The 25801-nt window shown below is 49.0% G+C and overlaps 9 protein-coding genes across 9 annotated transcripts; 4 read left to right on the top strand and 5 right to left on the bottom strand.

Moving 5' to 3' along the window:
• Window positions 1-792: 792 nt before the first annotated feature.
• N7473_008890 (F-box protein) lies at window positions 793-1978 on the bottom strand (the record flags this gene model as incomplete). The annotated part of the gene is made up of 2 exons (XM_057154829.1): window positions 793-1786; window positions 1842-1978. The coding sequence occupies 2 exons, from the start codon at window positions 1976-1978 to the stop codon at window positions 793-795; spliced, it is 1131 nt and encodes a 376-aa protein (XP_057005959.1).
• A 671-nt stretch (window positions 1979-2649) lies between these two features.
• N7473_008891 (Zn(II)2Cys6 transcription factor domain-containing protein) lies at window positions 2650-4537 on the top strand (the record flags this gene model as incomplete). Its single annotated transcript, XM_057154830.1, has 4 exons — window positions 2650-2709; window positions 2774-3361; window positions 3460-3600; window positions 3662-4537. 4 exons carry the CDS (start codon window positions 2650-2652, stop codon window positions 4535-4537), a joined length of 1665 nt encoding a protein of 554 aa, XP_057005960.1.
• A 214-nt stretch (window positions 4538-4751) lies between these two features.
• N7473_008892 (putative extracellular soluble lytic transglycosylase) lies at window positions 4752-5568 on the bottom strand (the record flags this gene model as incomplete). The annotated part of the gene is made up of 2 exons (XM_057154831.1): window positions 4752-5358; window positions 5423-5568. 2 exons carry the CDS (start codon window positions 5566-5568, stop codon window positions 4752-4754), a joined length of 753 nt encoding a protein of 250 aa, XP_057005961.1.
• A 3875-nt stretch (window positions 5569-9443) lies between these two features.
• On the top strand, window positions 9444-13600 carry N7473_008893 (uncharacterized protein; the record flags this gene model as incomplete). Its single annotated transcript, XM_057154832.1, has 5 exons — window positions 9444-9726; window positions 9786-10141; window positions 10196-10427; window positions 10485-11793; window positions 11890-13600. Coding segments are annotated over 5 exons (3891 nt in total), but the record flags the coding sequence as incomplete, so codon positions are not given.
• A 367-nt stretch (window positions 13601-13967) lies between these two features.
• Window positions 13968-14816, bottom strand: N7473_008894 (uncharacterized protein; the record flags this gene model as incomplete). The annotated part of the gene is made up of 1 exon (XM_057154833.1): window positions 13968-14816. The coding sequence occupies one exon, from the start codon at window positions 14814-14816 to the stop codon at window positions 13968-13970; it is 849 nt and encodes a 282-aa protein (XP_057005963.1).
• A 1431-nt stretch (window positions 14817-16247) lies between these two features.
• N7473_008895 (MDR family MFS transporter) lies at window positions 16248-18340 on the top strand (the record flags this gene model as incomplete). Its single annotated transcript, XM_057154834.1, has 6 exons — window positions 16248-16522; window positions 16595-16673; window positions 16744-17014; window positions 17074-17577; window positions 17651-17811; window positions 17879-18340. The coding sequence occupies 6 exons, from the start codon at window positions 16248-16250 to the stop codon at window positions 18338-18340; spliced, it is 1752 nt and encodes a 583-aa protein (XP_057005964.1).
• Window positions 18341-18953: 613 nt separating this feature from the next.
• N7473_008896 (zinc-binding alcohol dehydrogenase family protein) lies at window positions 18954-20099 on the bottom strand (the record flags this gene model as incomplete). Its single annotated transcript, XM_057154835.1, has 1 exon — window positions 18954-20099. The coding sequence occupies one exon, from the start codon at window positions 20097-20099 to the stop codon at window positions 18954-18956; it is 1146 nt and encodes a 381-aa protein (XP_057005965.1).
• A 1430-nt stretch (window positions 20100-21529) lies between these two features.
• On the top strand, window positions 21530-23047 carry N7473_008897 (uncharacterized protein; the record flags this gene model as incomplete). Its single annotated transcript, XM_057154836.1, has 3 exons — window positions 21530-21951; window positions 22008-22303; window positions 22470-23047. The coding sequence occupies 3 exons, from the start codon at window positions 21530-21532 to the stop codon at window positions 23045-23047; spliced, it is 1296 nt and encodes a 431-aa protein (XP_057005966.1).
• A 218-nt stretch (window positions 23048-23265) lies between these two features.
• N7473_008898 (uncharacterized protein) lies at window positions 23266-25675 on the bottom strand (the record flags this gene model as incomplete). The annotated part of the gene is made up of 7 exons (XM_057154837.1): window positions 23266-23780; window positions 23838-24054; window positions 24115-24245; window positions 24301-24676; window positions 24739-25320; window positions 25370-25427; window positions 25494-25675. The coding sequence occupies 7 exons, from the start codon at window positions 25673-25675 to the stop codon at window positions 23266-23268; spliced, it is 2061 nt and encodes a 686-aa protein (XP_057005967.1).
• Window positions 25676-25801: the final 126 nt, after the last annotated feature.

Genomic DNA, 25801 nt, shown 5'->3' on the forward strand with positions numbered 1-25801 from the left:
ACATCGGAGACTGCAATAAATTCCTTGACACTATCCAAAATACATGTGTCCCCTTGAGCTCCGTGGTAACTGCGATCATCATATACTCCGCCATCGCACTCCTGCTTTCTTGGTATGCTGAACTCGAAATTTCAGAAACACAAGTCACACAGGAATAGTCTTGCTCATCTACAACCTTGTTGTTACAGCCTAAATATTTTCGAAGGAAAGCGCACAAGACGTCGGAATTTGCGACACGGTAATCAACGCATTCTCTATATCACACCTATCAAACAGATGCACTAACATATCTGCATGACATGAAGTTCTCGACTACCGCCCACCGCTCAAGTTGCCATCCGTATTCTGTGATCGTGCGAATGAAAAGTCGACACCTTGGAAAGATCTGAGTACTACGAATGCCCCGTGTTTAACGCTCGATCGGAGAATGCAGCCCCTTCCAGCACCTGAGCCTCCAGCGGCGTTTCACGGGTTCAGCTTTCGTCCAAGATGAAAAGCGTCGGAATTGAAAAGTGCCGCGGGAATTTATTTGAGTCATTAATGTATGCGAAGAGATGGCACGATTATTGCTGCTTGGTTTTTGATCACTTGGATTTGATAACCCAGTGGTTTAAAGATGATGGAGCTGCCTCACAGGTCTTATTGTGTGCAGTGTCTGAAAAATGGAATGGAGTATGGTCCATGAATATCTGACTGAATTATAGTGCCCCCTGAAGTAATGGAATCTATAATGTGTTTTATTGCCTCAAACTCGTCTACACACTCACTGCCTAATATAAAACTCAAGAATACTCAACAAGGGCCTGCTTCGCATGCTTCCCCATAATTCCTCGCCATCTGATCCCGCCAATCATCACCCAGCTGACCCCCGAGAGTTAAATCAATCTCTCGCAATATCTCATTACTAACATCCCTCCAACCTTCCATGCCGTGTTTCTCCTGAAGCCAAGCCAGCGGCGTAATATCAAATCGATGACCCGCCCATTTCCCCCGCGTAATATGATCACCGCCACCAATCTTCTCAGGTTCCGACGACCAAGAGATCCGCGAGATCAACACCTCCGCAAAACCAAAGACTTCAATCTGAGGACCGTGGATGAATTCCTCTTTGAGTGCGATTACTTCTCCCCGGACGTATTCTCGAGTCGTCAAATTACGCAGTATCCACCGCTGATCCCGCGGATAGAACTCTAGAATCTCGGGCTTGAGACCCATCATAATTTCTGCTCGATTTGCGGAGCCCATGTAGTGACTTGCTTCGTAGTCGAGGAACCATCTTTGGAGTCTTTGCGATAGTGGTGGCCCGCCGATCTTTTTGTAGGTGTTTCGGATGGAGAATGAGTTCAGATCGTACACTTTGTTTAGTTCCCTGACCTCTTCGGCCTGAGTCGCGTTGAGAAGACCGGGTGGAAAATCGTGCGGGTCGCTTTTATCGCTGACGCACATGATCTTCTCGCCGGCCCATGGCGCGAGAGAATTGATAATGTGGTCTTCGATATGCGAGAGTCCGACCGCCCAGAAGTATCGATTCGTCAAGCTGAATCTCAGCACATCTTCCACAAAATCAAGGTATGAGAATATCTGGTGATGAATCGTAGAGGGAAAATTAAGAAGTGATTTCGGGCTCGTCATGCTGATTTCTGTTGCATTGTGACGCTCGATTCTTGCGGCTTTGCCGGAGTGGTTCTGGGAGAGACCGTCCCGTCGTGTTTGCTTTGAGCAGATGAAATCACCGTCTTCATTATCTTCGGCATTTTCGCCCGGCACGAATCCGTCAATTTGCTCACTGGAGTAATACAGTTAGCGCTGGTCAATAGCTTTGGGTGTTATGATCGGCCGACCGGTGGGCATTAAGTGGAACTGCTAGGAGTGGAACGAGTCCTCCAGCGCTGTTTGAGGCTAGGGCGTCCATCCACTCGCCTAGGACGCCAGTTGTTTCTTTGCGCGCGGGTGCAATGACTTGCCAGTGCTGGACCATGAGGAAAAAGCCCAATTATTGGGCTGTGCAAGTTAGTGTTGCTGTTGAGAGAATCAATTCGGGATACGGTCGTGGACCTTTAAGCCGGTCAACGTCAGTGATACGTAAAGCATGCCCCTATGTAATTGATCTATACACGCATTAGGGGAAACTAGTTCTCTAAAACACTCTGAATCGCTGCTATCTGGTATAATACAATAATTCAAGCCTTGTTATCAAGTCATGAAATTTCCAGTCCACCAAATCTAAGCATAAAACCTTATTACCTTATTTAAACAGCAGGGATGTACATTTCAGCACTCCACCAAACACCCAAGCACAGCTGACTTGATCGACCGGTATGAATTTGTAATTTTACGTTCCGGTTGCACTGGCCGAAATGTCCACCGCATCCTTGACTAAACCAAGCACGGTTAAGTCAGCCTCAAGTTATCCAATCTTATTGGATGCGTCGTCAAGAGTCCCCCCTTCCCCCCTTCCGCCCCACGACCAACCAGCAAGGCCCAGGCAAAGCTGAAAGCTCCCTGGAAAGAAACCCCCGCTCACCCGCCCGCCCGCTGTAATTCCTGACTCAGGAAATCTCCCAAGAATCCCCGGTCTTCCTCCAGTCCCAGTTGGAATTGATATCGGCTCGAACAACCCCCGGGACGAGAGATCGTGCAGGAGCGAAGATGGGTGGCATTCCGTGGCAGAGTAAAGGATGCAGGACGTGTCGGAAGCGGAAGATCAAGGTGGGCGCCCGCCTTTTATCTTGTGACGTGACAGCCTCGCGATGGTGACTGATTGGGAAAGTAGTGCGATCAACAAGAACCCGAGTGCGCACGGTGCCTGAAGACGGGGATAAAGTGTTTGGGCTACGACAGGGACCGATTCTTCGTTCATCAGGTCACTACAAAGCCCAAACGATCCACTAATGCTGGCACTAGTGGTGGTGCTGCTGCTGCCGATGGTGGTGCTGCCAGTGGTAGTGGTCCTTCCAAGGGCGCGGGGAAGCTTCAAGTCATGAAGCGCCCGCCGCCGCACCCGCAGCAGCCATGGATTATGCCGCAGTTCGTGGCTTCGGGCCCAGCAATGCGCAGCCAGATGTTTTCGGAATTTGCCAATATCTATTTCCCCCAGAGTATTGATACTAGCTATAACCTGGATGTGTGGCATTATCTGATCTCGGGCTTCTCGGCGCTGCCTAAGAAGACGCAGATGTTGGATAAGGCGATTGCGGCGTTGGCTTGTTTCTACTTGGGCAAGCTGCGAAACGATAAACGTCTTTTCCATCATGGCATTCAGTTGTACAATAGTGCCATTCGACATCTTTCCACCATGATGAGTCAAAACAACTATTGCGACGATATTGTTTACACTACGATTGTGTTTCAAGAAATAGAGGTATGCACCCCCTTCTCCCCTTTGTTGATCGTGCATGATACATCGAATTTTCCAGAAGATAAAGATCGATCGAAGCTAATACGCATGTCATCTAATAGTCATGTTACTGCCCCCATGGGCTGCATGTATGGGTTGCGCATATTGCAGGCACCAACGCAATCCTAAGGCATTTTCGTCGAAAAGCAGGGAGGAACCCTTTAATCGACGCCATCTATAATCAACATCAAAAGCTACGAATAGTATGTGGATGTCTCATTGCCTCTATCAATTCCCACAGAACCTCTCGCTAACTATCCCCAGCTATTCTCAACCACCGGCACGGGCATGTCCCCAGAAGATTACGACTACCTCACAAAACCCTGTGACGACCGTCCCGTAAACGGCCTAATGAAATTCTACGGCGAGGCCTCGCCCATCGTGGACGCAATCAACACCGTCGACGCCTCAGACCATCAAGCCTGTCAAACAGTTCTGACAAAATGTATTGCCCATAAAGACGCCCTCATGGCATGGTACGCCGCTCACAAAAAGGATTTCGGCGGCGGACCCTCAGAATGCGGACCCGGCACAATTCTCAACCCTCGACTACCCCCAACAGACAATCTATTCGGTGCATCCTATCGCTTCTCATCACTCGACAACGCAAAACTCCACATCGTCTTCTGGGTCGCACTCTCCATCAGCCACCGCATGATCTACGAAGCCCGCGGCCTGGTCTTATCCCACACAAACACTAACCAATCATCCACACCACCAACCAACCGCACCCAAGACGAAGACCTACTCCTATCAATGTTCTATCACGACGAAATCGGCCGGTCCGTCCCGTACTGTGTCCAAGATAGCATGAAGTCATGGGGCTTTTCCACGCTACTATGGGGACTAAGCCAAATCCTCAATCCCTACGCTGAAGCAGGGAATTGGGAGAAATTCGCTTGGTGTCAGAACGCTTTGATGCTTGGTTCTGAGCGGGGCTATGAGTCTGCGATTCGCCTTAGTGAGATCTTTTGGGCTGTGTGGCACCGGGTAAATCCTCGGCAACAGAGGTTTATGGCGCTGGCGTTGAGGGATTTCGATCCTCAGTATTTGACTATTCCGAAACAGCATTATATGGAGCTTGTGGATAGGACGGTGGAACCGAATCTGTTGGATGCGCCGCCGGAGGAGAGTTTATAGGGGTTGTAGTCTGTAGTTTTTTGAACATCTCGATTGGCGTTGTTTATTTTAACCCGGAGAAGAATCTCCCCGTCATAAATGTCTGTACAAAGTGGATTCTCTACTCAATCACCTCTGGAAGGGATGTCAAATTGTTCAAATGATCCCATCTCAATGTACATAATCTCCAATCATAACTCTAACTCTCAACCATTCGTTCCACCAGAATATCCAATCAACAATTACTCCCATCATCACAATTCTGATCACACCTATAAGTCCCAATCCAAGCATCATCCCCATAAACATCCAACCCCATCAACCACCCATTCAGCACCTGATGCAAATAATCCAAATTCTGCGGCACCCCATTCGCCCTCCCCTCCTCTGAACATGGATAATCCACCGTCAACCCCTTATCCCCATTCAACCCACTCCCCGCCGTAAACCACCCATTATACGCGCCAAATGCCTGAATCGCATTCCCACCCGCCGCATCAAGCTGAGACTTGAGATAATTTGTGCCCGCGTCCACGTTATCCTGGATGGAATCCGTGCATACCCCGTTCGGGTAGTTGTCGCAGGAGACCTGCATCAGGCCAGGGGTGGGTCCGCCGGCAGAGGCGTTGCAGGAGGATTCTTGCATGGCGATTACGGCGAGGATGACGGGGTCGATTGTGTACTTTGAGCTGGCGGATTGGAAGTATTGGTCGTACTGGGCGCAGGGGGAGCCGATGGTGGCGTAGAATTGGGAGAGGGAGATGTGGAGGACGGAGGAGAGGGCGAGGTAGGGCGGTGTCCAGCCGGTGCTGGTGAGGCCGGTGTTTAGCCAGTCTTCGGAGCTGGGAGGGTAGTTAGTGGTGATCTAGGAGTGAGAGGCGATGGAGGGAGATGGTGTGGGTGTACCCGTTTGGACCGGTGCTGGGCGTCACGTCGTCGGTTGCGCCTTGGGCGTTGGGGTTGCTGCCAACGCCGGGGTTGGCGGATTGGGCTTGGGTTGTAGTAACCATTGCTGCGAGTGCTGTGAGCAAAGTGGGCTTGAGAATCGCCATTGTAGTCTTGTAGAAGGTTGGATGCGGTGGTCAAGAAGTTGCGGTGCTTCCAAGAACATGTCTGGAGCGACTGAGAGGCGATTTTTATATTCGAGCATGGCATTGCAGCAGCTGACTGCTCTTGTACGGATGTAGTCTCCAGCAGCGACAGACGATGGTCGCAATGTTTCAGCTTCTCGACGATTTTCCCATCTGGGCAAAGCTGATCGCGGACGTCGTATCTGGAGAAGACGATCAGCTCGTCAGCAACCAATTTCCTGTTCGGGTAATGGTGATCACTCAGGCTAAGATGCGCTGATGTAGGGGTTTAGATTTCCCGCGCGTTGTTATTGGAGGAGCAGCATGACGGAGAGTGGATGCGTGGTGTGGATGGGATGTTTATTGGCGGAGGGAAGATGATCGCGGGAGTGGTGGGGCTATCAAGCCTCGGGATCAGGACCCCATATTCTTGATATGGAGTATCAAAATGGACGATGTAACAAGGATCAGCACGGGAGAAAAGTGTATGGAGGCAAAGAGTGGGAAATGGGAAGGGGGTGGGAATAGAAACGAAAACAAATAAAATACCAAAAGTTAGATAATGTAAAAAAATCCCCACACCTCACAGTGCTTTGGAGGGTCCTAGACCGGTATAGGCTCAAAGATCGCAGACGCTGATCCCACACACTGAGGGTCCCCTTGATATAGGCAATGTTACTAGCTACGGGCGTACTGGGACCAGGAAGGTAACCACAATGACTTTTCTGCCCTATGTGTAGTCTTGGCAAAGCTTCCGACACCTCCCCAGGTGACGACTGACCGAGGAAGTCCTGCCTCCCTCCCGGGTCCGTTGCTTTGGGGTCGAAGGTTAGCCACTGCCACTTTCACCTTAATCACAGGGAGTGCAGGGGAGTCCAGACATTACCACTCGACTATCGGAGGGGGTGGATTTAAATAGACAACTTTTTACCCTATATAAGTTCTCTCCCATTCCCCATTGCGAATGAATTTTGGTAATTCCACCGCCTTCCTATGGATTGAATTCATTAAAATTCGAATGGTAGTCTCAAAATGGCCTCATTTATCTCTCATTCGAGTTTTAAGCCATTCTGATCGCTGGTGATCGAGTAATGGGGTGTGTAAGTAGAGGACGTGCCATCGTGGCTGATGCTATTCCCAGAACTGATGTCGTAGCCATCAGGCGAATCTCCCGCCAAATCGGGAAAGTTGCAGGTTCAAATCGACCGAGCTCCACTGCGGCTCACTTTCTTTTTCGGAAATTATTTCCCTGCCATTTCTTGGCGCCCACTTGCGAGGAAATTGTATTGCATCTCCCCAATACGCGGAGACATCAGAGGGAGCATGTCGACCCATACATACCCCCAAGTTGTTCTTCTCATGGTTTATGAGCTACAGTATACCTCTGCTAACTGGCCGACTCCCGCAATGTTGGATCACCACGCCCGGGTTGTGTTTTGTTTTGACCCGCCCTACACTGCCTGTTCCATGCACGGCAGGAGCTATGGACATAATAGAAGCGAACCCCATTAATTCCATGATATCTATTACGCCATAATGATAATTTTGTACACCGTTATTGAATATCATTACCCACCATCTATCATGTTCTTGTTCGCACTATCTACCGAACATTGCTGACTTTATATCTTATACTCGATCCACGTTGGTCTTTTCCGGTTCCCGGTCTTCTTGGCAACTTTAATTAGACGTGACACATATAGCTCCCCTGACGTATGTACACACTCCCATCTCATCCTCTTTAATTCCTCATCCACCGAAAAATCAACAATTACAAAATCAAAGCAACAAAAAAATAATTACCAAAAAAAAAAATAACAAAAAAAGTGAAGACCGAAACCGCGCCGCCCAGGTGGGACAGTGGCCCAAGTCACCCGCTAACTCCGCCCCACTGGCCGTCAGGTAATGAAACTAGACGATCATGGAGAGAGTGGAGTCGATTCTGCAAGTACACCGACACCACCCGGTTTCGAACCTCCCACCGCCGGAGGTTTACGACGACCTAGATGTTTACCAACTAGGCCACCGTGGGTGTCTTCGTTCACCGTGTCAAGGCCCAAGCTCCACGAACTTCACTCCAAAGGCGTACTGCTTCCAAACTCCCCAAGTACAGCGGCCGGGGAGCTTCAACGAAATATCCGAGATTCGACTTGTGCGTATTACCCGAGAGCGCAAACCCCGAACTTGAAACCGAGACATGGACTGCCGACACGCGCCGATGGTGGATTTACACTGGTTGGGCCGTGATTCTCTACCGGTGGCTTCGGATTGAAGTATGGAAAGGCGGGCAGAAAGGGAACAATGCCTCAATTCTGTCTTTATACCAGCAATCTCCAGCGGAATACTCGACAGAGTTTGTGACCAGGGCGAAGACTACCTTGCTGGCCTCTGGGGGAGTGGCTCTCCAGCCAAGGCCTAGCGTTCCCAGGACATGCATGTATACTCCACAGCATGAGGCAAGATCCTCGCTGCCTATTGTCATCAATCCAAGCCAGCATCTCTGGTATGCACCAAATGGTCACAAAAGAGTTGGCGATGCCCCCACCGGTGATCTCAAAGACGTCGCTATGAACGGGCTCGAAGCGGGAAGGGCCTGCAGCGGGGGATCAGGATTGCTGAACAAGGCTATACCGATGGAGTCACCAAGGGTGGCAACAAGATGGGTTCTCATGATGGTGTCGAGAGGATCTGGATCTAGAATCATGCTAACTGTCATAGCGTCTACCAGAACCTCATCACACCTGACATCCGGGTAACCCTGAACCACCTCGGCAGACGGCTTGAGCCAGCGCACTATACCATTCATACGGTTGAGCTTGCTTTGGCGTGTTTGCTGGCCAGTGGGAATGTCTTGCTAGGGAGCGCTATAACCACATGCCACTGCTACGTCAGAATACACAAGGAGAGCTGGGAGATCTGCTTAGCATTTGACTGCTAGCCATTGTATTGGGTAATAAACAATTTATACGGATGGAGTCCTCCACACAACGAACAATTCCATGCTGTATATCGAATACCGAGCCCTTTAGAAAGATCTTGCAAAGCCCAAGAAGTGGAAGTATACCTATTCGGTGATTCCTCTGGTCTCTAGACTCAGACTTTTGAACTATCACTGTATGAGTCATCGTTATAATAGGTGCTGAAATTCTCCATGAAACCCATCGGTGCCTGGTGCCTGCAACTATGTATCCCGGCAAGCTGATACAGTAGGACATGCAAGAATGGGGTTATTCTACCAACGGGAACCAATCCAAAACAATGATTTGAATCAGTTTAGGAGATAAACGAAGCGGACCATGCGAGGACACGTTAGGGTGTCCTGGCTTACATGAGTAGGGAAGGGGACTTGAAGCTCCCGATTCTCAAAATGATATACTAGAAACAAGGAAGCCACGACACAAATAGTATTTCGAACGAGGTTTACTACCCCACTTCATTCAACACCTGATGGAGTTTCCCTCCCGAGGAAACCCCTGTTGGATTTAGACCGCAGGTTCTTGGCCCAGCGCGCGATTGATTGCTTTGGCCTATTTAGGCCTTGCCCTTCTTTGTTTTACTTATCTTCCTGCTCCTTAGAGCGAGACACTTCTCTTTGGATAGTCGAACTGAGATTTTTTCCTTGCTTCAGGCTTCCTTTGCTTGCCAACGCCTTATTTTAAGGCCACCGCGAGGTTCCCAGGCGATCGGCGCTTGGACCACACGTCAACTCACGCTAATCAACTTTGGGAGTCCGCAGTCCAGCACTGACTCACGAGGTGAGGCTGAAGGATAAAGCTTAAGCAACCATCTGTGGGTACAAATACCTTGCCCATTCGCTCAGCATTTTACATGAGCATTCGTATTTACTCTCCTCACAGGTCGCGATCGGCTTCATCCCAGCTGCCATGGAACGAGTCAGGAAAGCCTTCTTCAACCCTCTCGCAACCTCGAAGGCCCAGATTCAAACGATCCTTGAAGATCTCCCGGTCGGCTCTGCACACCCATTCAGCCCGGAGAAAATCCTTCTTTGTCGGACAGAAAATGGCATCGAAGAAATCGATATCTCTTCCTACCCGGAAGACTTCTTTTTCAATGCCATGGACTTGGGCGAGATGGGCGAGGTCCTTCTAAGGCGAATGGCCGGCTTCGAGGATCATCTGAGTATGCCTTCTCTTTTCAATGAGTACGTGGATGGTGAAGTAAATATTAACAACATGCAGAGGTATTTGAGGACTTTCAAATTATGCAAGCACCAGCACCAACATTCAAGATCCCTGTCGTCTCAGATCAAATTACGATTCTGGCAGTATCAGAACGAACACCCACTTACTACGACTTCTGCTTCGCGGATAAATCGTGTAATGCATGCTGCTGGCTTGCAAGAACTACCTTCCCGGGAATCACCCACAGTGGAGATATTCTCAATGGAAAGGATCTCCTCGATTACGTCAAGATCAACCAGAACTCTCTAACAGAGAAAGAAATCTGCGTGTTTATCTCCGGCTATCAGTCTACACTCATCACAAGGTTCCTGGGAACACACCCTGCTTTGCTAGTCGCCGATCATGTGGAAAAGGTAAAATTCAGAATCTATCCTTGTCTCTAGCATCGACTGACTTGTTGTTGACAGATTCTTTACATCATCCCGGTGCCCTTAGACGCAGCGACAATCGGAGACGCAACCATCTGTTGCCCGTTGGTAATAAAACGCGATGGAGACTCGTTGATTTGTTCGATATTACCCGCCGCAACCACGGACCGGAACATGATGTGCCACAGTGACAAGCTGGTCAGCCCTGCCTTCCCAGAAGCAATTAAACGCGCCGACTTCACTATTTCTACTCCCGAATCGACTACACGGAGTAAGTACTGCCATCTTCAAACGAGGGAAGCTACGAAGAAGTCTAATATGTATACAGAAACAGTTCCAGTGATTGAATCAGTCAAACAGGACACAGCGTTGAATTCAGAAAGCCTGCAGAAGGTCATCATGAAAGAAAATGTCGTATTCACCACCCATTCAGTCACTCTTCCTTTTTTCATTGATTTGGAGAAGACACAGATCATAGAGTTCGGCACCAGTCTTGAGTTCAAACTACTAGACGAGGAGGTACCCACAAGAGAGGAGCAGTCCGCTGTTGTTCTCCCATGCATCTTTGGAGCCGAGCTCCAGGGCCCAATTCTACTTGCAACCGGAACAGTCCCTTTAAATGTCCCATTTTCCAATGAAGATGCCCTCCGGGACTACTACAAGCAACTCAAAAATGCTGTGGTGATTGTCGACGAACGAATGACAGACAATGCTCGGAATCTTGCACCCACCTACCGAATCAATGCACTCTTCATTGTTCAAATCAAGCCAGAAACAGAGCCCAAGGATAACAATGGTGTTCTTTCGTTGATGAATTCGGCGAATATCAATGCAGTGACGGCACTTGCTGGACCACAGTCTTTGATTCTGGTTCAGATCTCCGAGAAGTACTACTTCTACAGAGGCATTGCCAATCGAGCACATCTCAATACGTCGAGACTAGCATTTGGCTCAGATATGACAACTGTACTCGAGTCTGTGGGCATTGACTCTATCCTAGACCCGAGGATAGACCGAATCATTAACCTCGCTGACGCAAATTCGATCATCCTCCCCACTACCGGCCAGTTGGTGCAACCCCAAGATCTACAGAAGTTGTTCGATGAAATTTCAGTCGATCGGATCCAAAACCTGGAAGAAGACATATCTGCTGTAATTCCACAGCTCCAGGTGCTTCTGAACCAGAAAGACATACAAGAACTCTCCAGTTCCCTGGTGGCTGCACTCTCCGCTAAAATCAGCGTCGTTGCAGCCCCATTGAGAGACGACTACACCAAATTCCTGATGCATGAACACCGTGCTGGAGATCCAAAATCCGTGCAGAAGAAGAATAATATGCTCGGTGAATTGAGAAAGATCACAAAAGACATGCAAAAAGCCCTTGAGCCGGTGATCTCATGCCTGGCTAACATGATATCTTCTCAAACGACTTCGAAGCGAACGCACGATCTGAAGCGCCTTGTTCGCCAAACCACCATTCAAAATAATGTTGAGGCAGTGAAGTCCATGACTTTTGAAACTCTTTCGGGGTACCTTGAGACATACGCGGGAGATATGGGTGTGATGCTTTTGAACATTGAGACGACGCTTTATCATGAGCTTTTGGGTAATTTGAACCACACGACCATTGATGCTAGGTATGTGCAACCAACCCGAAGTCAGCCCGCTTCTGGAAAATTCCCCCTCCCCCAGTAAACACTAAAGTATACCTCGAATCACACTGACTTTGCTAGCGAATGCTGCGCCCTCGACTCGAGAATCCTGCACCTGGAAGGATTCGACGCCGGCATCATCGTAGAACAGTCGCAAGCCAATCATGACGGTCCACTGAAAAGCGCCGTAGGACCCTCCCAGCCCATCTTGGCATTACCATACCTGAGCCAATCATCAGGAACCGGATCAATGCTTGCCTGGGTCTGCTGGGATGAATTCGTCAACCTGAAAAGCCCCTACACAGTGCGATGGATGGAGAAATGCAATGAACCGCACATCGCTGCACTTCGAATCATCATGAGGAACACGCTTGCACAAGCGGTTTCGTCCAGAGAATATGATATTCAACCCGAAAGCCCGGTGACTGGTCGTTTGATGAGCGCCCTGTTAATGGCCGCCATGTCGAAGCTCGCGGCGATGAGGACTTCGAAGCCCATGGAACTAGAGAAAGCCGAGGATACTGTCACAAGGCTAATGCGCGGGCTTTTTGGTAATCTCTTGACAATCGCCGGCTCAGGAGTGCGTCCCCTCAGCATGGTCTGGCAACTCTTCGGGTTAAATCCCCAAAACGACCTTCCCACAAGCCCCGCTGACTGGATCTGGTATGAAACCGTCGTTGCACTTTACCCGTACACAGGCTGGCCACTCCGACAATTCTATGGGAATCTGGAAAAACTTCTCGACAAAGCCATCGTCCGAGTGGTGACCAAGAACGAAAATGTGGCCATTATCAAAGCAAATCGCATGACTGAAATGGTGAAGTTCTGCAAGCTGAGAAATATCCAGCTCGCGCATTCACGGACTATCATCACTGTCTTCATGCGCATGCTTACGACGGAGGATATTGATCTCCAGCCCGTCGCGGCGCGGCTGCTCGCGCAGCTGCCACTTAAACTTGAGAAACAGTCGCAAGGCTACACTAGGATGATCGGTTACTTAAAGCATCTTGGAGAGGGAGGTGAACGGCGCGCCAACGATGATCTCATCGCGGCAAGCGTCTACACCTCGCGATCCGCGGCTTTCGCAGAACTAAAGAAGCAAGTCTCCGAAGCATGCAAGAGTAAAGATTGGGCACGGATGAAAGAAGCCTGCCAGAGGCTAATGATCACACATAATGGAATCGCGGCGCTTTGGCGCGTCAAGCCCGAATCGCTGAAAGTTCAAAACATTAAGGTGTACAAAGCGCTGTCATCTGCGGACTTTGACGAAATTGACGAGGACACTCAGTCCAACAACCTCAAACTCACGAGACAGGTTCTCGGCGATGCGGAGATTAAGCGTGTTCCGTGGCAAGTTGGGAAGAAGGATCAATTCGGCGGTAACATCGAGCCTCTCGACGAAGAATTCATTCATGAGATTTTGACGGGGAAGAAGCTGGAGCCAGCACCCCCTGCTACTGCCGATGATATTCCAGGGAAAGAGGAAAAGGCCATGATTGAAACGAAAGATGAATTCGCGGAATTCGCATCGTCTTTGCAGGCGGAATTCATCAAGACAATGCAGAAGCCCCTCTCCGCCGAAGAAGTCTGCGACGTTATGAATGTTCCTGTCTCCGCGATGCGTGTTTTTGCTAAGGCTTTGAATCCAGATCTTGTTTGGGAAGATCTGGCGGTGAATTTCAAGCGCGTTATCTTGGAGTTGGTGAAGGATCGATCGAGTCGGGCTGAGAGTCGACCTGTTAGGAGGTTATTGCAGATTGAGGTTGGGAAGAACTTGCAGATCGAGGAGTGATGTTTCGAAAAGATTGCTTTGTATGCATCTTTATCGGTTAGTTTTTTATTGCAATTCGAGGTCGGCTTTGGAAGGCACTACATAGCGTCATCAAACCTCCAGACTTCAATTTACATATTCCTGTTTTTTTTCTTTTTTAACAATACTGGAATCGATGGCTTACCAAAATGCTATCCAATCGAAACAAAATCCGCTATATGGCGTTAAATTTACACAGAATGCTATTCTGATTAGGAAGCAGATACGCCAAATTAGATCCACTTCGGAACCCAATTGGAGTGGAAAGTGTGATTTTACATTTTGTTGACGGTGTAGGTCTTTGAAAGGCGGACGCCGAGATAATCCTAACCGAGTTATATGCAAACCCTTATTTCACTTGCGCATATACCTCCAATGCATCATGCAACTGTCCGAAAATACCATTATGCCAGCTCTTCAGTTCTTCCCATTCGCTCACCGGTAGAACCGCCCGCATCATCCGGAGCCATCCACCAACAATCAAGTCTGCATAGCTAGCCCTTGTTCCGAGGACGAAGGGTCCACTAGGGTCCTTCCGGAATAGTTTGGCTAGCTCACCTAGCGTGTTCCGGAATGAGTCCTTCACCTTCTCTCGCGCCTCGCCAACTAATTCAAAGTCCTTCCAGGATGAAGCACCCGCACGGCGAACGAATTCCGCCTTACTAATCTCGGCAGTAGCTGGATCGAACGGAAAACACTGGACCGAGAGCTGTGTATGTGCAGTAAAGGCCCCATCGACACTCATGTTGAATTTGGCGTACTCTGAAAATTCACCCTTCTGACAATCCGATAGTGGTACGATAATTGGAGGATCGGCGATGTAGACATAGTCGAGCGTTTGAGGGGGGAACAGGTCGCCCGCGCCTGAGTTTGGATACGTCTTTTGTAGGTATACCGCGATATCCAAAGAGTCGCCAACTAGGGAGCCGGTGGCGGGATCCTCAATAATGGGCAGAGTATAGAAGTCGCTACCATCGGCAAACTTGCGGCACGGTGGTACTTTGAGCTTGCTGCGAACTTTGGAAATGTCGGGTAACGGCACCCATGAGGTTGTGTAGGGAACGCCTTTGAAATTGAGTGCCAGTCGGGTTTTCCAAGGGTTTACTGCGCAGCTATTTTCCTCGACTGGAGGGCGCATGGCGATGTCGTAGAAAACGATAGGGCTGGCCCGGCTGGGTGGATTTGAAAGGGCTGACATGGCGAATGATGGATATGTGATAGAAAGACTTTGTTCCGACAGGTTGGATATTGTATATTTGGACAGAAGGATGGCGTGATGGTTGAATAGAGTAGACCCAAGTGGCTTATTTATAATTCATTTAGCGCTGGGCTAAAATTTATTGAAAGGGACCTGACTTGGCTGCTTATGACGTGGGGTAGTTAAATCAGAGTGATTCAGATTGACTCATTGTGACTGGCGGTCAATGCTCCATGCTCCACATCCCCACATTCTACTTGCAGTGACCTATGATAGATGACAATGGAAAGCCGCGAACAGGCATAGTTCCTCAATGCAGAGCTTGACCATCTAGGTATTGAGATGGGTCTGTATTAAAGCACACAGAAATTGTCAAGAGATTGCGATCAATTGTCAATGTAAATGGGATGAATGGGCGGGGCCCTTCAACTCGATATGAAGATGGTCACATGACGAGTATGGAAGACTGAAATGTAAAATCGAGAATCGAGTGTTCCGTTGGAATACATAGGATGTTTGACGGAGATTGTGAGATAAAAAAAAGGGGGACGTCTCCATATGCTTAACATGTTTTCTGAGCCCAATCGAGGCTGATCTGGCCGTTCCTGCTCTACTTGGATTGATGTTCCAACCTTTCGAGCACATACGACCATAGGGTGTGGAGAACAGGGCTTCCCGTCCGCTCAGCCGTACTTAAGCCACACGCCGGCCAGTTAGTAGTATGGTGGGTGACCACATGCGAATCCTGGCTGTTGTATGTTTTTGTTTTTGCTTCATTGTTTGTTCTTCAGCTTAATTACTGCCATGCTGCTTTACTCTCAACCCCTTCAGGCCTCTTCACCCGATGAACCGTCTCGTTCTAGGATTGCCCCTCCATGAGTCGGATTGCGACCCTAAGACCATGGCACCGAACAATTTTGGCAGGGTTGATGACTAAGAACTACTGTTTTCTCCGCCTCGGTAAATAAAACTAGTCTTTTCTTTAATTTCAGGTCCCCGAGTAACCAGTCATAATTTTCCCCTGTCTTGTAGCAACCGTCAGGGGCTTTGGATACTTACGATATTAGTTCTGAGTGTAGACCTGAATAGCTGATGGTTTTTGGGGCTTCGGAGATGGACTCCGATCAGGTCCGCACTCGGGTCCAAATCCGAAATATAGCTAGATGCCTCCTACGCTAGATTTGAGATCATGACCTTGCTTGCTACAGGGGACTTCTACGACGCGCCCGGATTTCGGAAGCAGACTCCGATTACCTCAATCCTCAGGGTTCCTGTGCAGTTTGCACAACTAATTGCTGCAAGGTGTTAGTCATCAGGAGAATGTCCCTCATATATACACTATTTAGCACGGCATGGGAATTTAAATTGCTGACACTATAGCAGCATCACAAGCCTTTCAGCCAAAGTATTTCTGCGACACACTCTGTTGCAATGGCGGAGACGATATCTTACTCTCTGGACAAGCCTCCCCAAGATGGGGCAAAAACTTGGCACAATCACTCAGTACAGAAGCAGGACGGTGCTGAAGACAGTCCTTCCAGCGAAGATGCAGACCTCAAGTACGAGTACCCTACGGGGCTCCCAGTTACGCTCATTCTAACTTCAGTTACTTTGGCCTATTTTCTCTTCCTCCTAGATCTTGCTGTTATTTCCACGGCCACTCCGGTTATTACTTCCCAGTTCAACTCTTTGGTGGACGTTGGCTGGTATGTACAGTTCGACTGTCCTCTATGAACATCGCAGATAACTCTTGCAAGTCGCTGATTTACTATTCTTAGGTATGGCGGTGCCTATCAGCTCGGAAGTGCAGCTTTCCAGCCTCTCAGCGGCAAGATTTATAGCCAGTTTCCGATCAAGGTGAGATATAGCCTGCGGCTTGAACAGCCTGTAAATTTGTGACTTGGATTCTGACGAAACGACAATGTAGTGGACTTTCCTAGTTTTCTTTTTTATCTTCGAAGCTGGATCTGCCATTTGCGGAGCAGCTCAGTCGTCGCCCATGTTTATTGTTGGCCGTACAATCGCAGGAATCGGTTCTGCTGGGGTGGCTAATGGAGCTGTGACAACCATTTCCGCAGTGCTCCCAACACGAAAACAGGCGCTTTTCATGGGGCTCAACATGGGTATGGGACAGCTGGGTCTTGCAACAGGACCAATTATTGGTGGAGCTTTTACCACTAAGGTGTCTTGGCGATGGTGTAGGTTCTTCCATCACCCTCCATTTTTATCGCTCCTTGGGCTAAAGTTCGCGGTTTAGGCTTTTACATCAACCTCCCGTTGGGCGCTGTTGTCGGCGGATTCCTTCTCTTCAACAATGTCCCCGAACCAAAGGCTAAGAGGCCACCCATGGAGATTCTCGAGAATGCCATCAAGTCTCTTGATCTCCCAGGTTTCATGCTCATCTGCCCCGCAGTCGTCATGTTCCTTTTGGGACTTCAATTCGGCGGTAATCAATACCCCTGGGATAGTTCCGTCGTGATTGGCTTGCTGGTTGGTGCTGTCGTCACTTTCGCTCTTTTCCTGGCCTGGGAGCATAGGCAGGGTGACAATGCCATGGTGCCATTTGCAATGCTAAAGCACAAGATCATCTGGTCGGCGGCCATGACGATGTTCTTCAGCCTTTCTAGTGTTCTTGTGGCCGACTTTTACATTGCAATCTACTTTCAGGCTATTCATAATGACTCTCCTTTAATGAGTGGTGTGCATATGCTTCCAATCACACTCGGCTTGGTCGTATTTACGGTGATTTCGGGGGTTCTGAGTAAGCGTATCTAGTTTCGACTAGTTAGCTTCTATTAAGTTTTATGCTAATCATTTGTGCCCCCACGACAAAGTCTCCGTTCTGGGATACTATCTCCCATTCTTGCTTGCGGGAGGCGCAATATCAGCCGTTGGCTACGGTCTTTTATCAACACTCAGCCCCTCGACCTCGGCTGCAAATTGGATTGGTTATCAGATTCTGTACGGTATTGCAAGTGGTTGCACTGCAGCTGCTGTAAGTTCTCCCCGTCGCAAATATGGTTTTATCCGCTGACCATGTCTTCTCCATGTCTTCTCTATAGCCCTTCATCGCTATACAAAACCTCGTGCCCGCAGAGCAGATTTCCCTCGCCATGGCTATTGTCATTTTCTGGCAGAACATCGGCGCGTCAACTTCTTTGATTGCTGCAAACGCCATCTTTAGCAACAGTCTTCGTCGTCAGCTCCAGCAGCGCATCGCTGAAATCGGTATCTCTCCAGATATCATCATTGATACCGGTGTACACTCCATTCGCAACCTAGTTTCCGGCTCTCAGCTGACTGCAGTCCTTGCGGCTTACGCCAAGAGCGTCGATAATGTCATGTATCTCGGTGTTGCCGTCAGCATAGCTGTCCTGGTCTTTGCTCCTGGTCTTGGATGGAAGGACATTCGGAAAGTGAAGGACCTCCAGGCCATCAGCCAGGACTCACCAGACAAGCCTGAGAAAAAGCCGATGATCCAGGAGGCAGGAGTGAGGGAATTGTGGACGAATGGAGCAAAGTAGTTGCCGGGTGGCGATTTGGGTGTGTTCAAATTATTGCTGGCTCTTGCGGCTATCTCTCTACCAACGCCGTAGCATTCCATTGTCGATTTCACCTTTTTATGTTGTCCCTGCAATAATATTTTTGCGTCAAATCTATTGAAAGATTGGCCTTAATTAAGATGGAATGTAGCTGGATAGCCATAGAATCTCTAATATCACCATTTCTTCATGTTGCCAAAAGATTACACCGGAGAAACTACACTAGAAGCACGAGAATTGCATACAACAGCATGCATTAACGATCTCATTGAGAAAGGATCTTGTATCCCATTCTGCTCGGCAGTTGTTTTCCGCATTTTCGAACACGGTGGCCCCAGCTGCACGGCTAGCTGGATCCCCGTTCAAATTCCTTGTTCAATAAGGTACGCAACTCGTTTCTTCTCAAAATTGATAGTCTAAAGAACAATAATGATTTCTCAACAGGATTAGAACACAATATTACGGCCATTAACTGTACTGCACATGCATGGCGCGTGGATAAAACCAGTAATCGGGTATATATTGGGAAAATAGTGAAGCTGACATCCTGTTCCACGATAGCGAGGGCTTGTTCCAACTGCCATTGGACACTCAACTACAGCATCACGACAAGCTTCTTCCCCGAGACTCCTTTCCTCTGAAGATCCAAAGCCTCTTGGATCTTGTTCAGTCCCTTGCCAACAACCCGCGGTGGAGGAGCTGGTACAAAATGGCCCTGCTCCAGCGCATGTGGCAGGAAGTCCATGTAGACACGAGCAACGACACCTTTGGGATCGACTAGGCCATCGATGAGGATGAATTTAGCCTCAACCCCAGTGACTAGGCGTGTACCAGTCGACTTGATCATGCCGCCTACCATGCCCATTAAAAATATGCCCTTCCCGACGAAAGACGTGAGCTTCTTGGCAGGAATGATAGCACCAGCCACGGCGATACGCTTTCTAGTGAGCTTGGGATCATGTTTCTTCATAACATCGGTGCATACTTCGACTGCGCCACTGCCAATGGTGTAAGCACCCACAAGCTCATGGCCCTTTAGCACATCAAGGAGATCCTTGACAAGCGTTTTGCTCTTGTAGTCGAAGACATGGGTGGCTCCAAGGCCCTTGACATAGTCAAAGTTTTTGGCCGAGGAGGTGGACAAGACTTGATAACCGGCAGACACAGCGAGCTGCACGGCATTGCTCCCAACACTCGACGCACCGCCAGTGATGATTACAGTGCGTGGCTTGCCTGTCTTGCCCATAGCATTTATGAGTGCGGGAATCTGGGGCGCATCGAGGCCCAGGTAGTCTGGGTGGAATAGACCGTACGCTGCTGTCCCAAGACCGAGCCCCAAGACACAGGCTTGTTCATCGGTAATGTGAGAAGGGGTAGGCGAAAGCATATGTTGTCGCATCACGGTGTAAAGCTGAAAACCTCCCTCTGCCGGGCTGTTGACCTCTTTAGCCAACGCTACAGCACTACCGAACACTCGGTCGCCAACGTGGAAGCGCTCCACATTGGGTCCGACCTCTACTACTTCTCCAGCAACGTCGGAACCGAATATGAAAGGGTACTTGATATACCCAGCAAGTGCCGGGCCGATGAATTGCAACACCCAGTCGAAAGGGTTAATAGCCACAGCGCCATTCTTGACCACGACCTGGCCGGGACCGGGAAGGGTGTAGGGCGCATCGCCAACTTTGAAAGGAATGACCTTTTTGGCGGGAATCCATGCCGCCTGATTTTGAGGAGACATTTCTGTAAACGAGTGATTGGAATCTGCTGCTGGTTTTAAAGAAGTAAATAATTGCGTATCGTTTGAGAGTAAAGTGGAAGTTTGTGATCCCGCAGAATGAAGAACAGGTGTATGTATCGCCATCATTATAATTCAAGGTCCAAGATGCCCAGGATTTTTAATGTTTACTGTCAGCTTGTACAGTACACGGATTTGGTGGCTGAGTTTCACGGTATGAACGGACTGAACTCCGGTTTTGCAATTGCCCAATCTCGTACAGTTCGTTGTTGCCCCATGATATCGCCCTGAATTATTGAAACGAAGATAATTTGTAGTTCAACTCAAGTCCTTCTGATTGAGATCTAACATGGGCCCCGAAACTACCTCTCTAGGCGTACGGCTGATGGCCATGTGCATGCACCGCTTGGGCTTTCGAGCTAGTCTTGTATATTCAACTGTACATTTTGTATCTCCATGAAAACTTCAGGCAAATTGCGTTTGAGCGCCATCGAACAGGGCCCGTTCAGATCAATTACCCACTGAAGACTAGTAGACAATTTCATTCTCCCTTATCAGTTATATTTGGTGGCGTCAGGACGAAACGGAAACCTGGAAGATAATTCTCAGCACGAATCGGACTTCGGAGAGCGGAATCCGGTCGATCACGCGTGGAAAGATATAAGCCGACGGACTCTCTCCGGCCTGGCGATCAACACGCGCAAAACGGGATCTCCCGCCCGGGCCACTGGACCTTACCAACTGTCATCAACTGAAAGTATCCGGACTTTCTAGCCTAGCTCAAGCTTTATGAGCAGTCGATACGATGGAGAGATCAACAGGATCCCACGGCCAATCAAGCACCTATGGGAAGGCTTGCACGCAGTGCTACAAGGCAAAAAGCCGCTGTGTGCGTACGGCCCCCGGTGATGATTGTGAAAGGTCGACAAGTGGAACACCTGTAACACAACTCCCCACTAATCGTCTTCTAGATGCATTCGTCTCGATAAAACCTGTGAGTCATCGGAATCGGTTCGCAGGCGCATTGCGCAGACAGCCGCAGCCGAGGCGTCCGATACGCATTTCTCTCGGCTGGAAGAGAAGATGGAGAGCCTATTATCTGCCATACAATCTTTCATCGGTGCTCGGGGGAGACAGGACCTGCTGTCAACGTCATTCAACCGACCAATGGATATGGCAGCGCTTCATCGACTACGTCTCATTCGAACAGTACTCTAGTGAACCCGACAGACACAAATCTTGCATTCAGTGATGGGTCGACGTTCGCAGCGGGTTCCATTGCGACAGTCTCGCCGCACCAAAATGCAATATTACTGCCTAATCAGTACCCCTTGTCTCCGAATTATGGGTTATCGATCCAGGCAGATGAGCGACTAAATTTTTTCCGATCGCGCATGCTGCCATTTTTCCCTTTCATCGACTTGACTCCGAATATGACAACCTGGTATCTGCGGCAGAATAGACCTTTCCTGTTCCAAGCCATCCACACAGTGACCACCTTCTCAACACAAGAAAGGCTACCTAAAATTGAAGAGTTGAAGCATGTTTTATTCACATCAGCTCTGCTTGAAGTCCAGTCAAACATTGACCTGTTGCAGGGACTGTTGACGTATTTAACATGGAGCACGGATGCTTTCCTCGGCAGAGCAGACCTTCTTTCGCGACTCATGATGCTCGCCATTTCACTTGTATATGATTTGCGATTGTTTAAGCCGTCCTCGAAAGATGTGGAAGTTATGATGACGATCACCCAAGGGCGGGCTGATGACAATAGCCAGAGCCCGGCTGATAAAACGCCCCATGAGTTATTGGAAAGGCAGCGGGCAGTACTGGCATGTTTTATACTGAGTTCCAAGTACGTGTACCGTCTTTTCATCTATTAAACTAACTTACTGACCTTTTCTTTTTCAGTATCTCGTCCCATCTTGGGCGTCAAGATGCCTTACGATGGACGCCACAAACAGAGGACGCGCTTCGACTCATTGCCATGAGTAAACCATGCCACTCAGATGAGTTATTCGTATCTCAAGTCCGGTTACAGTTGTTAAAGCAAAGAGCGGAGGATATCCGGCGTCAAGACGAAGCAGATTACCTTTCCACGGGATCAACACCCTTGGCATCGGCTCCTCGTTTATTCTATATTAAAGCTCTGCGAAGACAACTGCAAGAGCTCCGCGCATCATTCCGGCCAGACCATCCCCATATTGGTAAGCAGATCTACAGGCGAGGAGCTGGTCAAGTATCTCATTCGCCGAATCGCTAATTCTTTTTCTTACCGGGGTTACCCTCGGGCTTCTCATACAGACATCCTTAATACACAAACAAATTATGTCGAAATATATATTAATCACCTAGCATATTCCATCAATACAGACTCACTTGCTTTGCATCCATCTGGACAAAGGAATGACGGTGGGATCAATTTGGGACTCGAACGTTTCGAGTGTTTATGGCTATCAGTTGAGAACATCAAGTCATGGCTGAAGAGTTTCTACAAAATCCCCTGCTCGAAACTTGTCGGCCAACCTTTTCATTTTTGGTCGCAAATGATTCTAAGTATCACGCTCTTGAAATATCTCTCAACCCTGAAAGACCCAGAATGGGACTGCCAGGTGGTGCGCAGCACAGTCGATCTGATTCCAACCATCGATGCCATGCTGCAGAGAATTGAAATGAGTAGCAAGGAGCCGGAACTTCAGTGCAACGACCACCTACTAAAATATCTATCGAAGCTTTTGAACAGATGTCGCATGTGGGCTGAACCTCGGTGGCACCTCACGTCTCAGGTACAAGATGTAGAGACCAGGATGTCTCGGAATGTCAACCCTGACACCATCTCACACAATTACCATGTGCCTGATCTTGACCAAATGACCTGGATGCAGTCGATGGACTTGGGGAATGAGCAGTGGTTTGAAGATGTACTAGGCATGCCTGCGACAACGTACTGATTTGCTGGAATTCGCATATATCTATTTTGAACTCCCGGTTCATCCGCCTCGGTGGACGGATGGAATTGGCTTTTCCTTTGATTCTCAGTGTCCCGCTGAAGTTGCGGTAAATACCGACGAAGAGTCTCACGTGTGCAACCCAAAAAGCAACTTAATATTAAATCAGTTCTAACATGGCTATATACCCGGAGTCTCCTCCCTCTTACCCTTGCTCCACCTTACTTGGTATACTGCGCCTTGAACTCATACCGCAGACATCCGGCATCCCTATATCCCCCAACACCCCCATTGTTACAGTCTGTGAAATCCTTTCTCAGCAACTTCTGGCACGTAACTTGGTCGTTACTATCTGGGAACTTCTGATCCCCCAGCGGAGCCCAAGGGCTCTGCTTTTCTCCTCTGCACCCGTTGACCCACGATATCGAGTAATAGTACGGTGCATCATTTGTCTTTGTCTGCCACACAATTGGAGCACTTTTTTCATCCATGATATTATCTGGAATAGCAGTGCCTGCACACGCCCACCCGGTATACGAGTTCTGCCAGTCGGGGGAGATGTCTGCATGGCTGCCGAAGTCGTTGGCACCATGACACTTGATCGAGCCGAGCTTGTTTCCTGGTGTTGTTGTCGGAGGTGCTTGACCGGGCTTCTCGATTTTGTAGCTGAAGCTGGTCCCACACGAAAATTTGGCACTCCCAGATGGTTGGATTGAGTGGCTGTTGAGGCCTTGGCCTGTAATTCTTTGTTAGTGTCTGGGAACTGGTGGCTGAAGCTAGGAGTGCGGCTTACACTTCGGAGCAATCTTCTCAAACGTAGCCTTGCAGTCGGGTAGGCAATCCGTTCTTGAGTCGGTTTCAAAGTGAAACTTGTAGCCCTTGTAAGCGCTGGACTTGATGTCGTCGCTGGTCAGGTCCTTCTTAGGGGTTTTGGAGAGGTCTCCGCCGCAGAAGTTCTCAGACATGCGTTTGAAGAAGGACACGTCCACATCAATGGCCTTGCTGTAGTCCTGGATTGAAAATGGACATTAACGGGGCACTCGAGATCATCAATCAGATGGGCTACATACACCTCCATTGGCACAAGTGATGTCCGCTTGGTCTGGGCGATCGGGAATGTTGATCTTGTAGCTATAAATTGCGCCACATGGAAGAGTCACGTTTGCTCCTCTCTGCACGCTATGACTGTCAAGTCCTTGGCCTTTTATTCCATGCCGTTAGTACATTATCGCTCTCTAGTCCCAGGGAAAACTTACAGTTAGATGTCATGGCCTTGATCGCTCCCGGACAATCTGTGTCACACTGCTCGTTCACATCTTTAGGCGGCGCGTACGCCAGGTCAAAGGTGTATTTCTTATACGCATCTGACGAAATGTCGTTGCCAGCAAGTGTCATATGTCGCTCTTTCTTCGAATCGCCCTTACAGAATTTATCTGCAAGGCTGTTGACAAAAGAGACGTCAACCGCGACAGCGTTGCTGTAACCAGTGTCGGAGCAGGTTACTTTAGGCTTGTCGTCCATATGTGCAAGAGCATACTTGATTGCATCGGCCTGTGCATCGAGCCAAGCCTTATCAAAGGTGTAGAAAATGGGCTTGATTACGTCAAGACATTCACAGTATTTGTATTTGCCCTATATGAGCCAATTCATTAGCAGTCACGACTGGACAAAACAGCGGGAGGCGAGATACATACATCCTGACAAACATTCTTATCCCCCTTGCAGTCTCCGCAGAGCGGGGCATCCTTCCCCTTGGGCGCATCCGCCGGACACTTCTTGGGATCAGCAGGAGGGTCCTCTGTGGTGGGCAAGTTGTTCTTCGGCGGCCTTTTAATACCAAACACGAGCGGTAGATGGTTCTTTGCGTAGACATGGAAAGCCATCCAGACTAAGCTCATGCTACCTATTCCGGTTGCAACCATCTGGGCTTCCTGTGCGGTAGCAGAAGTACCCAGAGCTTTGAGCACCTCTTCGCTTAGGAATTGGATGTCTTTAACGGCATCTTTCAGGGCTTTGATCACCTCGGAATTGTCGGCTTTGAAATCTTCGAGGAACTTAGTGATTCCACATGCTGCTTCTCGCTTCTTCGAGCAGGCAGGTGCCTTGTTCATCATGTTTTCCAATTGCGTTTGGAGCTTGGGCGTCATGAGGATGTCAAGGTCGCCACTGGGTCCGGTCATAACGGCTACTGGGGCTGTTACGGTAGCTGTTGTGGGCTTATTATCTTTGGTTTTGACTTGGACCTGGGTGATATGTTCTGTATCTTTTGCTTTCCACTGGATATTATCAGTGGATGCCCCCAAATTGGTGCGACGGTATGCTTACGTTGCCCTTGTTGTCGATATAGTTTGAGAAATATGTAGCGTATGGTCCGTCTGTCGCACTAGTATCCATCAGCATAAGCGATAACATTCGGGGAAGAAAAGAGCAAGAGAAAAAGGCGACAAACACTGGATCCACCAAAACTGGGTTGATTCCAATCTGCCCAGTGGTTGTAGGGATAATCGCGAGCACCTGGCCGATGTCCCTCTCTTCAACACGAGTCGGGGACTCAGTCTCCTGTGGTGGTACTTCAACCGGCCAGGCCATGGCCACCGAAACCAAGAACGATGTCATAAAGAGAGACCTCATTGTGATCATGGAACATGAGGAAATGTCACTTGGCGCATTTGAAGACCCCAGCGGATTGCATGGTATACTTTATACCTTCGCCATACCTCAAAACCCCCCTTCGCCACGCATCGGGTCAAGGCAGAA

This window comes from Penicillium subrubescens (assembly GCF_028828155.1).
Source record: "Penicillium subrubescens strain IBT 31985 chromosome Unknown utg000006l_segment0_segment0, whole genome shotgun sequence".
In the NCBI taxonomy this organism is placed as follows: Eukaryota; Fungi; Ascomycota; class Eurotiomycetes; order Eurotiales; family Aspergillaceae; genus Penicillium; species Penicillium subrubescens.